General features: G+C 42.7%; 1 protein-coding gene across 2 annotated transcripts in view; it reads left to right on the top strand.

Moving 5' to 3' along the window:
* The window catches only part of LOC124613892 (splicing factor 45), a 93,644-nt gene that overhangs the window by 27,484 nt on the left and 49,668 nt on the right, over positions 1-16,492 (top strand). For both annotated transcript variants that reach the window (XM_047142630.1, XM_047142632.1), the window contains exon 7: positions 11,467-11,697. In XM_047142630.1, coding sequence (XP_046998586.1) covers positions 11,467-11,697 — 231 coding nt within the window. The remainder of the gene's footprint in view (positions 1-11,466; positions 11,698-16,492) is intronic.

The following is a 16,492-nucleotide window of genomic DNA, read 5'->3' as shown; positions in this document are numbered from 1 at the left end:
AGAAAAACGAAAATCATCATGCAATAACCTTTCGGCGAACAAGGCCTTTGTCAAAAAGACTCTCTCTCTCATGGAAATGCAATTCACACTACATGATCACAGTCTCTGGCAGCTGAAGCGAGGCTGCCATGCCTATCTGCGACTCACCACCTCTGCTATATGGTGAGTAGCAACTGTCGTTTCCATAATATTCTTACATTCCATCCTGGATATTCCATTGTTTAAAGAAAGCAACTGTTCTACATCCATTTTCCTGGTCCAAATGTCATAATGTGCAAATCCACTAATCAGAGTAGGCATTATGTTTGAAGATAGACTTTAGGTGCTCAGTTTTTCTCTATTTCAGCGAGTATGTGTTGCACACTGGCAATGGTACACAGTACAACTGCATACAGTGTCTGGCAGTGAGCCGGAGCAGAGTCAATAGGCAGCATTCACTTGTAAGTTAGACAGTTTGTCCATAAGCAGAGTCCAATGCACAGCAGTTGTTCATTAGCCCAAAGGTTAATCTGTAAGCAGTTTCTCGTAGATTAATATGCAAGCGGAGTTCACATCACAAAGAAGTAAATGAGTGTGCAGGAAACTTGAGAAAGATGGAGCATGGTGAGTACCAAACATGGAGTGCCTGTAGCTGATTCTGGCAAGCCTTGTATACAGCCCTGTACTAGCCAAACTGCTCAGGTCATATGGTGTCACTAGCATGGCATGTGAATATCGGCTGTGTTCTGTGATAGTACAGCAACTATTGCCAGCTTGGAGTCACCCTTCATATTGTCATCAGCAACTTTTGTAATCAGCTCTGTGTTTATGCCTGCTGACTGTACACCTGCTTTGGTGATGCCCTCTTCGTTGTTGTGATCCATCTCTGGAGCTAGTTCCATATTTATGTTTTCTGTTTCCAGCAGTGATACAAGGAATATCTTCTGGCAAGTTGTCAGCATTGAAGATGGCAGTGAGACACCTGTGAAGTTCGGATTATTCCGAAAAGCACAGGAAGGTGGATGTAAACAGTTAATTTCCTTCCTTGTGCTTGGAGTGTGTCCTCTAAAATTGGAAGAATTTTGAAGAGATCTAACATCAGCACTTCATTCCATCTACTTGTCAAGACCAGAGCACTGGATGGCTGGACGACGTTGGACAAAGGAAGCCTGTCAGATACAAAATTCCATGTTCTGGGAGAAAAGCTTGATTTAGGTCATGCAGTTCGTATGGTCCATGATAGATACACAGAACACTGTTGCCACACAAGATTTCAACAAAACAGGAAACCTATACTGCTTGAGCACTGTTCAATTGAGGGTCACTGTAGGAAATGTGCTGACACATTAGTAGCTGCTGTTGCATCAGTGGTATTGGAGTAGTGTCCTTAAGGAAACAGTAGGGATTACGTTAAGAGGTAATCTCATTAACTGAGACCATGAGTTTCCTTTAAGCAAAAGTGGAACCACCCCATTTAACAGGTATTACATCAAAAGCAGATCTGGCAGTTGTCTCAATTGTTATATATCTCCCCTCCCATCATTCATCACAAGTGGCACTGCATGTGCACTCTGCGAGGGAAGAGCACTGACAGCTTCTGGTGCACACACAGTGGGCAATGGATCTGGCTTTTCAGCAGTTCAGCATTGCATCTGAGGTTGACTGCCCAGTTGAATGCCAAAATAGTATGTCAATTTGCTTTTTTAGGGTCTGGCTGCAAACCTGACAAACATACAACAAGCTGCTATACCAGAAAAGCTTCTGTGGTCAGAACAATTCTGCACAGTAAATGGAAAACAAGGCACGGAGCTGTAGTTAGAAATATGTTAAATGAAATATGTATTCCTGTCAAAAGGTTGACCATTGTACCAGGATCTTAATGGAAGACGTACCAAACCCAAAGAAATTCTGGACTGTTTAAAATCTGTCAGTGGTACAAAAATTAGTGTCCAGACACACATGAAGGATACAGGAACTAAAATTGAGGGCAGTAAAGATGAGAGATATTGATATTACTGTCAGTGGCATTGAGATAACAGCAGAAGTTAATAAAGTTGAAAAAGACTCAATTCCTGGTGGAATCCTTATTTCATTTTATACAGAATTTGCAGCTAAGTTAAACCCTCTTATAACTATAATATGCGATTGATCCATCTAACAAAAACTGCATCCTGTATTTGAAAAAAAGCACAGGTCACACCCGTCTCCAAGAAGGTTAGCAGATGTGACCCATAAGACTAATATTGACATTCATTTATTGTAGAATCTTAGAACACATTCTAAGCACAATCATAATGAGGTATTTTGATCAGAACAGTCGCCTGTATTCCAATCAAGTGAGATTCTGGTCTTGCAACTCACTTTTCTGAGATGACATCTTGAAAGCCAAGTTCAGTATCTTCACAGGGATGACAACACTGCTAAACAACAGTGTTTACACAAGGTACGGTACAGGCACACGGTGGGTTGACAACAAGCTAGGGACCAGCACCCCACCAGAGGAATAAAATCTGCACGCGAGTCAATCTATGGGAAGCAGAAAGTCTGAAACTGCGTAGAGCTGTGTTCAGGCATAAGAATAGCATGTGGCAGGCATGGGTGGCTGATGACTGAATACACAGAAATGGCATGATGCGTAACACGATGTCCACGATAGTTGAACTCGGTGTTAGAACTGCCCCACCCAGCTTACTGCCGCTAACTGGTAAACAATTTGATCGGTGGTCTTCCCATACGATGCGTCACGTGTCCCCCATGTCAGTTCATCTGCCTCTTATTGCTATGTCTGCTGGCAGGGATACTAAATCCCTTTCCTTGAGAAGGCCACATAAGGCCTAAAATTACCAGGGTTGGGCCATAAACTCAAGCACTAAACCGGAGAGAGCGTTGGAGACCCCAGTAACGTACCGACCTCTGAAGGAAACAATGCCAACAATGATGGCTCCACAGGAGGTGTGAAAAGGTGCAGAGGCTGAGGCTGCAGCTTGTCCACTGGCAGTGGTTGGAGTCAGGCCACATCTCCCGGCTAGAGGGGAGAGGAGGCAAGGGGTGTGGTGGAGGGCAGGTCAGAATCCATGGACTCCGCATTGGTAAACAAGGGATGAAGTGTCACCAGGGTCGAAGGTTGCAGGTGAAGCGGAGGATTGCCGAGGGTGAAGGGGGACCACAACGTGGAAGCACGACACAGCAAGTGGGAACCTGCCCTCGGAACAATGTTGCGAGAGCCCCTGCCAGGTGACTGGGAGAGTGTAGCAGTGATGGCCCAACAGCCTTGATGGGTTACTGCTCCCAACTGATATCCACCACAATCAACTGCCGATCTTTATGGCCGATCATGACTTCAGCAGCCACCCTTGCTGCCTGCTAAAAGACCAGGCCCAAATGGCAGTCTCAGGAGGAAAATGCAGTGGGGCCACAGCGGACCGAGGTATGCGACTCGGGTTGCAACAAATCTAGGAGACCCCATGGGTTGTGCCCATGCAACCATTTCACTGCATTGCGCCTCTTGAATAGTGTCATTGAGTTCATAGCCAGAAAACTTGACAACACATTGTCGTGGGAAGAGGCAGAAATGGACTTCTTCATTTGGGTCTTGAACGTACACATTAAGCACTCCACCTCCAAGTTAGAAGTCGAGTGAAACAGGACAGTCCTCAAATGCTGGATGCAATTTCAAATGCAAAACTCTTCAGACTCCTGTGACACAAACTGCCAGCCATTAGCAGACATGAGGGTCATGGGAGATCCCTCAGTAGCAATACTGACCAATAACACTCAAACAATAGCAGTCTATAGTGTGGAGAACAACTTGGGGCTGTTCTGGGAATTGTACAAGGCATTGGCCAACAACAACAACCTCATGCTGCCCAAAAACCAAACAGCGGAATTGACATGGGTGTGTGGTTCAGGATTGGCCAAGGGGAAATCTGGCTTGGCAGTGCAGCCTAGTTCTGCTCGCAGGCCCTATAAGCCCACACTTGATGTTTGATGTCACAGTTGATCGCTGGCAAGTATATACAATGTTACGCTAAAGCCTTCATACCGCAGTGCGAAGCATGCAGTAGCTGGAGTATGCAAGGATGCACAAAGATGCAATGCTGAGGGAATGACCACCCAACAGCTTTGCTCCTCTGTGCCAAGCAGAAGGACCAGCTGGACATCGTGCACTCACTCATGTGGGAGACCTGACCTGGAAACCCAACCGGATAGCCATAATGGTTTTTCAGAACAGTGGATCGTCCGCTGTGGCGAGTCACAACCTCTCTTGCTGTAATGGAAAATCCAACAAGGTTTGCTACCAGCTATCATCCAAGATGAACACTAGAGCCTCCTGCTCATCGAACTCTGGAGCAAGCCCCACCGGAAGCCGCAGAAGTGCATCCACATTTGTGGTCTGAGAGATGAATCAGTAACATACATCATAAGAATAATTACTGAGAAAAAGTGCCTATCTCTGCAACTGGTGGGCAGTACTGTCTGGCAGCTCAGAACAAGAACTGATAAGGAAATCAGTGGCATGTGGTTGGTGACCAGTTGGAACTTCGCCCCCTACAAGTAAATGTGAAACTTGTTAATTCCAAAAATGATAGCTAATGCCTCCTTTTTCATCTGAGAATAATTAAGCTGGTCTGTGGAAAAGTCTTTGATGTGTGAGTGATGTGCTGCTCAGTGCCATCTCATTTCTGAAGGGACAGAGTTGCGCCAATGCCATACTAGGATGTAACAGTTCAGGGTTAAAGGTTTACCCAGTGTGAAAGAAGCCAAACGGAGAAAAGCACAAATACTGCTTGAGGGACTGAAAAGTCTGTTGACACTCTACAGACCAGAGAAACTCAGTGCCCTTTTAGAGAAAGCGATTAAGAGGATGGCAGATGTGAATGGGCTGGGGAATGAACTTAACATAATATGAACTCGTGCATAAAAAAGACCGGAGCACCTTCAGGTTCTGGGACACTGGCATGTTGCTGATGGCTTTGACATCGTCATCCGTAGGAATGAGGCCACCTTTGCTCAGCAGATGTCCCAAGAAATGCATCCTTGTGGAGGAAAAAATTGCACTTTTTCAGCTTGGAACAGAGGCCATTCTCCAGAAGGCACTGGATAACTGACTTTAGGTTTGGTAAATGCTTCCCTTGTGTAGAACCTGTCACCCAGATGTCATCAAAATAGTTTACATGACAGGGAGTGTCCTGAATCAACTGTTTCAAATATCATTGATAAATTCCTGGCACAGAGGAGATCCCAAAATGCAAGCAGTTGAACTGGTAAAGCACGAAGGGTGTGTTGAGTACCAAGAAATTTAAAGAAACTGTACCTACAGCATCTGCAAGTATGCAGCACACAAGTTGATGCGAGAAAAATACCCCCCCCCCCCCCCCCCCAGCTGTGCGCTGTGTGAGTCAATCTGCGAGAAGCAGAAAGTCCAAAACCGTGCTCAGGGATAAACGCATCAGGCGGCATGTGTGGGTGGCTGATGACAGAATGCACAGAAATGACACGAGACGTAAGGCGGGGCCTGCGGGTAGTTGAACTTAGCATTAGAACTGCCCTGCCTGGCATACTACCACTGACAGTTAAACACTTCTATCAGATGATCTGCCCATAGAATGTGTCTTGTGTGCCCCCATGGCAGCTGTCTGCATTATTCCACGGCAATAGCTGTCCGACCTCATTTGCCTCCATCACAATGTCCACTGCTGGAAGTAAAGCAAGAATCAAGGCAGTCATATGAATGCGGTATTTCTTGACTTACAAAAAGCAATTGCCACGATGCCACATCAACCAAATGAAAATGTCTGGAGTATTAAACAAAATTTGTCATTGAATTGTGACTTTCTTGGCAGATTGGACTTAACATGTTACCTTGAATGGAGAGTCATTACCGAATGTAGAAGTAATTGAAGGCATGCCCTGTTAAATGTATTAGAACCCTTGCTCTTCATGCTGTATCTTGTTGTACTAGAAGACAGTAGTAACCTCAGACTCTTTGCAGCTGATGCATTTATTTGTAAACTATCTGAAAATAAAAAATAAAACTGCATAAAATTCACTCAGTTAGTGGTAAGATTTCAAAGTGCTGGATAGAGAATCACTTTAAATGTCCTGAAATGTAAAACTGGGTACTTCACAAAACACAGAAACATAGTAGTCCATATCTGAAATATAAATGAATCGCAGTGGGAATGAATCAATTCCTAGAAATACCTGGCTGTAACTATTTGTGGGTATAGTAAATGGAACAATCACATAGGATCAGTTGTGATAGAGCAGGTGGCAGTCTATTTCATAGGTAGGATATTATGAAAATGCAGTCAGTCAACAAAAAAATCTGTTATAAAACACTCATCGCCCCATCCTAGAATATTGCTCAAGGGTACGGAATCCATATTGTATAGAACTAACGGGGTATATTGAAATTATGCAAAGGAGGATCACAGGTTTTTATGACCCATGGGAGAGTATCATTGATATGTTGAAAAATCTAAACTGACCAATGGTTGAAGATAAACACTATGAAACTATGTTTTGTGATAGCCTACTCACAAATTTCAAGAACCAGTATTAAGTGAGCAATGTACTGCAGCCTCCTACATATTGTACCCTTATGGAACATGAAGGCAATATTAGAATAATTGCAGCATGCATAGAGACATTTAAAACAGTATTCTTCATTAACACTGTACTTGAATGGAACAGGAAGAAATCCTTGTTTATGGTTCTTGAGAAGTACCCTCTGTCATGCACTTCACACTGGTTAGCAGAGTAAGAATGTAGATAAATATGTGGTGTTGTAGATAAAGCCATGGGCCTGTAGAACATATAAACTTGTTGATTTCTTATGTCAGTCTCACAGGGATAGCTGTAAAGATTTGGGCTCTAATTTTTGCATTTTGCTCTTATTCTTACTCTTAAAGTTGCCTTCACTGCCAATTATTAAATAAAAAACTTGGGCTTGAACATTCTGTGGTGTACCTGTTGTTTCTTAAAAAGGATGTGTGTTTGAAAATCTTGTGCAGCATTATGCATGGATATAACTGTTTTGATTCGAAGAAATACACTCCTGGAAATGGAAAAAAGAACACATTGACACCGGTGTGTCAGACCCACCATACTTGCTCCGGACACTGCGAGAGGGCTGTACAAGCAATGATCACACGCACGGCACAGCGGACACACCAGGAACCGCGGTGTTGGCTGTCGAATGGCGCTAGCTGCGCAGCATTTGTGTACCGCCGCCGTCAGTGTCAGCCAGTTTGCCGTGGCATACGGAGCTCCATCGCAGTCTTTAACACTGGTAGCATGCCGCGACAGCGTGGACGTGAACCGTATGTGCAGTTGACGGACTTTGAGCGAGGGCGCATAGTGGGCATGCGGGAGGCCGGGTGGACGTACCGCCGAATTGCTCAACACGTGGGGCGTGAGGTCTCCACAGTACATCGATGTTGTCGCCAGTGGTCGGCGGAAGGTGCACATGCCCGTCGACCTGGGACCGGACCGCAGCAACGCACGGATGCACGCCAAGACCGTAGGATCCTACGCAGTGCCGTAGGGGACCGCACCGCCACGTCCCAGCAAATTAGGGACACTGTTGCTCCTGGGGTATCGGCGAGGACCATTCGCAACCGTCTCCATGAAGCTGGGCTACGGTCCCGCACACCGTTAGGCCATCTTCCGCTCACGCCCCAACATCGTGCAGCCCGCCGCCAGTGGTGTCGCGACAGGCGTGAATGGAGGGACGAATGGAGACGTGTCGTCTTCAGCGATGAGAGTCGCTTCTGCCTTGGTGCCAATGATGGTCGTATGCGTGTTTGGTGCCGTGCAGGTGAGCGCCACAATCAGGGCTGCATACGACCAAGGCACACAGGGCCAACACCCGGCATCATGGTGTGGGGAGCGATCTCCTACACTGGCCGTACACCACTGGTGATCGTCGAGGGGACACTGAATAGTGCACGGTACATCCAAACCGTCATCGAACCCATCGTTCTACCATTCCTAGACCAGCAAGGGAACTTGCTGTTCCAACAGGACAATGCACGTCCGCATGTATCCCGTGCCACCCAACGTGCTCTAGAAGGTGTAAGTCAACTACCCTGGCCAGCAAGATATCCGGATCTGTCCCCCATTGAGCATGTTTGGGACTGGATGAAGCGTCGTCTCACGCGGTCTGCACGTCCAGCACGAACGCTGGTCCAACTGAGGCGCCAGGTGGAAATGGCATGGCAAGCCGTTCCACAGGACTACATCCAGCATCTCTACGATCGTCTCCATGGGAGAATAGCAGCCTGCATTGCTGCGAAAGGTGGATATACACTGTACTAGTGCCGACATTGTGCATGCTCTGTTGCCTGTGTCTATGTGCCTATGGTTCTGTCAGTGTGATCATGTGATGTATCTGACCCCAGGAATGTGTCAATAAAGTTTCCCCTTCCTGGGACAATGAATTCATGGTGTTCTTATTTCAATTTCCAGGAGTGTAGATAATAAACTTCATCAGCTTCCATAGTGAGAGTAATCAGATAAGCTCTGTCTTATGCAGTGAGTGTTGTGTTAGAGAGAAAAAGGTTGTTTCCTCCTCCTAGGTGGTACAGTGTATCAGTGATCCAGTTAGTGAATAATGGCATAAATTTTACTTTTAGCTATTCTGGATTCATCTCAAATGTTTTTGTGAAACTTTGTATTATGGTAATAATTGTCCTACCAGTGTGAAATATTTCATTATGTTGTCCACTGTCTGTTGATTTATGAAGTGTTGTGAAGTTATGAACTACCTTCTGTAAAACTAAGTAATAACCCCGGAACGTGGGGCACAGTAATAGTTTCAATTATCTGACAGCTTCCGGTGGCAAAAAAAATTTATTTTTCAAAATTTTGTATAATTATTGACCAAATTTAAAAATTTAAAATACTGTCATAATCTACTCATCTTATGTTAAAAAGTTCAACACAATAAGAACAAGTGTTGCAGTTAGAAGAGGTGTGTTTGCCTTGAGGCTGCATAAGACAGTGTGCTGGTATGCAACTTGATTTATCCAGTATTTGAGAATGAGAGCTCTGAGAGACCCCAATAAACTTTACACGTAATTTCAAAACTCTACAGATCTTTCTCTCACTGACACCCCTCACAAAACAACAAAGGAAAAAAATTATTGTGAACATTTTCGCTATTCATGCAGCCAAACCTCAGCATCAGGCATGATATTTTAATTTGTAACGTATTAGAGAAGGAAAGTTGCTGATTTGCTGCTCACCATGTAGCGGAGATGCTGAGTCACGATAGGCACAATAAAAGATTCACACAATTATAGCTTTCGGCCATTAAGGCCTTTGTGTGTGTGTGTGTGTGTGTGTGTGTGTGTGTGTGTGTGTGTGTGTGTGTTTTCAAGCTTTCGCAACCCAAGGTTGCTTCATCAGGAAAGAGGGAAGGAGAGGGAAAGACAAAAGGATGTGGGTTTTAAGGTAGAGGGTAAGGAGTCATACGTCTGCCTGTGTCTGTATATGTGGAATGTGGATATGGTGTCCTGCAGAACCTCAACAAATGCTCTGGAGGAAACCCTATCCACATTCCTCCAGAACCTCAACAACTTCTCCCCCATTTGCCTCACCTGGTTCTACTCAACCCAACAAGTCACCTTCCTAGATGTTGACCTCCATCTTAGAGATGGCTACATCAGTACCTCCATCCATTTCAAACCTACTAACCACCAGCAATACCTTCACTTTGACAGCTGCCACCCATTCCATACCAAGAAGACCTTTCCATGCAGCCTAGCCACCCGTGGCTGTCGCATCAGCAGTGACGAGCAGTCCCTCCCAAAATATACCGAGGGTCTCACTGAAGCCTTCACTGAGCTTAATTATCCTCCCATCCTTGTACAAAAACAAATCTCCCGTGCCTTATCTTTCCAGTCTCCCACCACCTCCCAAAGTCCCACAGCCCAGCCACAGAGGAGCATTCCCCTCGTAACTCAGTACCACCTGAGACTGGAGCAACTGAATTACCTTTTCTGCCAGGGTTTCGATCACCTCTCGTCGTGCCCTGAAGTGAGGAATGTCCTGCCCACTATCCTTCCCACCTGTTCATTAGCAGTATTCTGCTATCCACCAAACCTACATAATATACTCGTCCATCCCTACACAACCCCTGCTCCCAACCCCTTACCTCATGGCTCACATCCCTGTAATAGACCTAGATTCAAGACCTGACCCATACATCCTCCTACCATCATCTACTCCAGTCTGGTCACTAACATCACCTATCCCATCAAAGGCAAGGCTACCTGTGAAACCAGTCATGTGAGTTACAAGCTAAGCTGCAACCACTGTGCTGCATTCTATGTAGGCATGACACCCAACAAGCTGTCTGTCCACATGAATGGCCACCAACAAACTGTGGCCAAAAAACAAGTGGACCACCCTGTTGCTGAACACGCTGCCAAACATGATATCCCTCACCTTAATGACTGCTTCACAGCCTGTGCCACATGGATCCTTCCCACCAACACCAGCTTTTCGGATTGAGTTGGTGGGAACTTTTCCTGCAATACATCCTACTTTCCCGTAACCCTCCTGGTTTCAACCTTCATTAGTCACTGTCCTCATCCGTCCAACCCCATCCTTGTTCCCATTCCAGCACTACACAGCCGTCATTTCACCGCCACACCCAATTTTTTAAATTTATTTTTATTTTTCTCCTTTCCGCTACTTACTCCCCCCCCCCCTCCTGCCCTCCGTGTAAACTGCAGCACTTCGCTGTCCACCAACCCCACCATACTACCCCCCCCCCCCCCCCCCTCCCCACACTAGCCTCCGCCTTACCCCCATCCAGTCGCCACTCCCATCATGCGCTGGTGTTGCTGCTCACAGTGTGGTTTCAATTATTTGAGACTTCAGACGTGTGTGTGTGTGTGTGTGTGTGTGTGTGTGTGTGTATTGCCGACAAAGGCCTTAATGGCTGAAAGCTATAATTGTGTGAATCTTTTTGATGTGCCTATCGCTACTCAGCGTCTCCGCTATATGGTGAATAGCAACTTTCCTTCTCTAATATTGTTACATTCAATCTTGGATTTTCCATAGTTTAATTTGTAACTTATTTACTAACAGCTCTATTTGCAACATACTTTGCAGACATATCTACATATATCACTGAGTGTACATGTAAAATTGTGTCATTCTAGGACACTTAGTTCAGGAGATAAGAGGTCATAAACATTGAAATGCATGAAAAACTACTGTTTGCTGTAAATGGAGCACAAATTACCAACACTGTATTCAACCAGCATTTGGTGACTCGCAACAGACGTTAAGCATAATTTCATACCTTTCTTAAACTTTGTCTCTTTTACATGGAGTCAATTATTTATCCTATTAATGCATTTGTAAAGTAATCAAATGTTTGAAGCTGTTTTGAACGTGGTAGTACCATTCTATAAATAATCATGAGTCTACTCGTACAGACACATTACCATTTTCTGTTTCTTTTTCCAGGAAGGTCAAGGCCTTGGAAAACAAGAACAAGGCATCTCTATGGCTTTACAAGTTGAGAAAACTAGTAAACGAGGGGGCCGTATAATAAGTGAAAAAGAAATAATGCCACCACCTCCACCATCTGCAGGCTCACCATCTTCTGCTTCTCAGTCAGCACCACAGGGCCAGCCAAAGCCTGAGCCATCTATTACGGAAATCATGAAGAGCCCAGCAAAAGTTGTGCTGCTCAGGGTATGCTATCAGTATGCTATAGTTACCACTTAGTGAGGTATCATGTCTTTCTTGAAGTCGCGTGAGCAGTTTTGATCAGGTTACAATAACTCTTGTACTGTAACAGTAGTATTGTTTCTTACATTGTGTGATTTCAATTAGTTTCCATCACTGAGTCTTAGGGCCATTTCTTTAAAAGAAGTGTGATTAATTGTTAAATTTAAGTAAAATAGCCAAATGAAGCAATGTTTTTTTTTGTACCTTGCAGCCAATTCACTACTGCTCATGTTTTTCACCACACAGTCACAGAATTATGTTGAACAGTGCATTTATTTAGGTTGTATGCTGAAACTAACTCTTGTCCAAGTTATTTTGAGGATAATTATTTCATTTAATAGAATTTCTCAAAGTTACTTGATGATAAACGAACTATCTTCGTATTATTCCTCATATACTTCAGAATCTAATTATTTGTCACATTTAATTCATATAGTTTAGTTCGAAAAACGTTGTTGCTGAGTAGATTATAAATTGTAGATCATACATTGTGGCACATGAAATGTGCGTAAAGTATCAAAATCGTCGTAAAGTTGAGATCAGAAAAACATCTATATTCAAACTAGACTAAACAGATTTTTATGTGCTGGAGGTTTTCAGCACCCAAAGCTGCAGACAGAGGATATGACATATTCAGTGGCCTAACTAGTGTGACATCCTTATTTTACATTTTCGTATGGCCCAGACTTAAAAAACGCAAAATTGAGGAAAATGCAGAATCGAGGAAGACGTTGAAATCCCCAAAATATGAGCAAGAATGTATGTAATTGACATACATGATTAAAAATCAAAATCCTCTTCAATACATTGTATAAAATCTGTGTAAGAGAAGGAAATTAAATGTACAATACAATGTTTATGCAGTAATTCATGATTATAAATTTTATCAGTGACATGGCTCCGCAGGTGTTGGCTGGGATAGATACTGGGGGAAACATCACACAATGTCTGAAGGCCAATGCTTTGAATACGTGGAAGTTGTGGGTGGTATGGGCAGGCACCATTTCTCAAAAAAGCCCTTTTTTTTATCTTTAAAATTTTACAACTTTATTAACTTGATTTTAAAATAGTGAGTGAACATTCATTATCTAGAACAACAAGATCCTCAATATAGTGTGTTAATGAAAGTTCCTGAAGTATTTTAACAGATAAAGAAAAAGTCTCAGAATCAGTTTACAACACTTAAAACTCAAAATCCCTTTTCAAGCAAAGGAAAAAATTTACAAGTTGCATAATGCAAGGTTAAGTAAAAGATTGTAACACCACATGGCAATACCAAAATTATCATAGATATGACCTGTGATCTCTAAAGGTAATGAAATATTGGTCACAAAATTTTTAAATAAAACAACTTAAATGCAATAAAATCTGATTACTATCAACGTACACTCAAACCCTGTAGTCTCTACAATGCGCACCATATCACAAAATATTTTCCTTCCTTTTAAACACTTTACACCATAAACATCCTTGCATGTGATGTGTACTACTGCCGAATTATGACAAATAATTAAGCATAAATGTTATAATTAATCAGGTATGTAAAACTTATCCTTTCGAAATCAAAAAGCACAAATCAACTCTTAACCTCAGTGGTTATATCTGTTAAAAAATATACAATACATATCTTTTGATTTTGCCATGGTCATACGCTGTTGTGCACCGTGCTGTCCTTCAGAATCGTTTGCTGCATGGGAAAGATTGTCCATGATGGATAAAACATTGACAGGTGCAACCAACTTGCACAACTTGCATACTAGGATTGTACGTCGGTTGCTCCTCACACACAGTCCAGCACTCACTCCCAACTTAAGCCCCTTCTTCCTCCTCCTCACCACCTCGTGGTGCGCGGGAAGCCAACTCGCCAAAGATATGCGGCAACCAGAGACTCCAATCCGATCTCGATACTGACATCGCGGCAAGTACTGAGAAGGCAGGTAGTTTCAAAAGAAGGGGGAAAAAAATTAAATAGCGAGCCATACCAGCTCAACCAGTTTTTAAAACCTCACAGACATGTAAAAACAGTAAAAACTTGTCAAAAAAATTGAAATTGGTGTTTGGCTACAAGATAATCAAGCTATTTTCCAACCTGCTACAGTCAAAAATTGTATGTCTAAATGCTCGTTTTTGAGAGTTCCTACCTTTGTTCTCATCCAGAAAAAAGGAAAAATTGATGAACATGGTGACTTAAACTGAGAGGCTGTGATGTACAATGAAAGGTGTTGGAATCTAACGTATGTACACGTGTGTGTGTGTGTGTGTGTTTTGGGGGGGAGGGGGGGGGGGGTTGGTGATCCTCTTCTTTCTGTAGCCAGTGGCAGTGCAGCATTTTCTGGTTATGCAAGCACAGTGATCTCTAGTGTATTGCTTGTAAACTTTTCATTGCTCATTGTGCTGAGTGGTTGTGGTGGAGCGTTCTGCAGTATTACCAATGCACTCCGAACTCATCGCTTGCTGTAGTGTAAACACAACAGGTTTTGTGAAAGCACATATATACACACAAGTTTTCCTTCACATGTGGTACTTATTTATACCAATGGAGATGAAATAAAGTTAAGCCTGCTGTGATTTTGATGTATCTCTGCCCCAGCAATCTGTTACAGTTATAACACTCTGTCGGCCATTACAACACATTAAACACCATTGAGTACTGCAACAAAGATGAACCATCCGTCACACAATTGTTCACTGAACACATCTTCTTAATTGTTTTTCCACTCATAGCATTTGAGTAGCCTACGTTGGCTGCAGTCAGCAGAGGCTTGATAAATTCGAGATTCTGATGACAGCTCCAACCAGAACTACTGTAAGTAAAGTTAATCCTCTGTAGTGAAGGGAGTATGAGGTATAATATGAAGTGAAAATTGCAGCCATGCCATTTGCTGTACACTGATCATATCAGATGACTTTGGAACAAGCTGCCAAGTAAGCTTGCTGTTTATTGCTGTATATGATAGAAGTCACTGCATTAGCATGATGTTGCCATGCTTTACAGCTATTGGCTGCAGGTGGAAAAGTCACTGCATTAGCATGATGTTGCCATGCTTTACAGCTATTGGCTGCAGATGGAAAACAAACATCCAAGATGTCACAAACATGTGAGATGTTCTAAACCGGAAGCTTTCTCCATATTTCACAGTTTTTAGTTTATTTCATCATGTAGGCTATAAATTTTTACTATTTTCAAGGTGAACATAAAATGAAGAAACCCTCAAAACTGCATGTTTTAAGGTATAATCTGTGACAGTAGTGTGGTGAAAAATGGCTCAATTACCTCGTACATCATTAGCAAATGTGATAGTCTTTTCAATTCTGTACCCTACAGTATTACTAGCGGCAAAACCCACTTTTTTCCTAATAGGTCTACTATATGAAGTAAAATTTTGAAATTTCTTTCTTGTTTATTTATGGATTTGCAATTTGGTTATTTCAGTTGACGTTGTGAGTGTCCTGGGAGGAGAAGAATGACATTCTCACACCAAATTTGGTTTATAGATTCTGTGGCTGTTTATAATTTATGTACTTCAGGAATTTCAGTTGTTTTGTAGGCTAAGATTTGTAAACTTATTACTAGTGGCAGTAGGGATAAACACTGATGGGAGGGGAAAAGAAACTCATGCAGAGCTAAAAACATATTTCTCATGCAGAACAGATTCTGTACACTATTCTGCTGAAGACTATAAATTACACAAAATCTCAGCACTCAGAGACAGCAATTTCAAAAGCACATTTTTCACCCCTAATGTAAAGGAAAAATAAAATGCAATGCCAAGTTTCCTGGGCAAGAGTGATAAATAATCTAAACTTAATGTGGTGAACATATCATGATCTTCCCGTAGTCACTAAGTGCTATTCCTTCCCATCACCTAGGATGACACTTCCGCGTGTGGAGGCGGAGTGGAAAGGAAGCGTGGTGAGGATGAGAACGGCGCATACGTGGCAGCAGAAAGTGGGCAAACGAAATCCATGTTGCCGAACTGCATTGCTGTGGACAATAGTGAGGCTCATTTGCCTACATTACATTGTATTATATGTTCAAATCTATGAGGGGAATAATAAATATTAAAAACTATTACGATCAATCGTCATGAGGACGTTGTGTTCACTGCTCCACAGATTTACTCTGCATGACGTCGGGAGGCGAGAACAGCTGACACAGCTTTGTGAAGACATGAAGTACTGTTTCTCTCAAAATGCAATTGTCTAACAACAAGGTCATTGAAACTGTTTGCAATGATTATCATTTATTTGTATTAGAACTGCACTATAAGTAAAAATTTAATACACACAAAATTAACTTCAAGTACAAACTGAAATCATTATATTTGCTTGACAACTGCTTATACTCAATAGAATTTTTAAAAATGTCTAAGGTGTGTGTGTGTGTGTGTGTGTGTGTGTGTGTGTGTGTGTGTGTGTGTGTGTGTGTCTGTAGTTAAGTGTAATCACTGTGTGTAAAAATGAATTATTGGTAGAAGAAGCTAATGTAAAAGACTATCGTAAAAATGGTCAGTAAGTTGTCATATTTTTTGCTGTAAATGGGCATTATGAGTGTAAACTAACACGTTCGACATTACAATGAAAGGCCGCATTTATAACCCATTGAACAAGCAAACAATTAACCGTCATCTGCGAATAACTCCAGGGAATGCTGACCGATAACATCAAAAACCACCAATATCTTGACACGTAACAGTTACTGTCATTTTAGGGTCTTATCCAGTTCGTGCCTTGAAAATGACAGAGGTTTACAAGTGGA

This window comes from Schistocerca americana, chromosome 4 (genome assembly GCF_021461395.2).
Source record: "Schistocerca americana isolate TAMUIC-IGC-003095 chromosome 4, iqSchAmer2.1, whole genome shotgun sequence".
Taxonomy (NCBI): Eukaryota; Metazoa; Arthropoda; class Insecta; order Orthoptera; family Acrididae; genus Schistocerca; species Schistocerca americana.
Note: the sequence above shows the minus strand (reverse complement) of the source record. Positions and strands in the feature narration are given on the sequence as shown.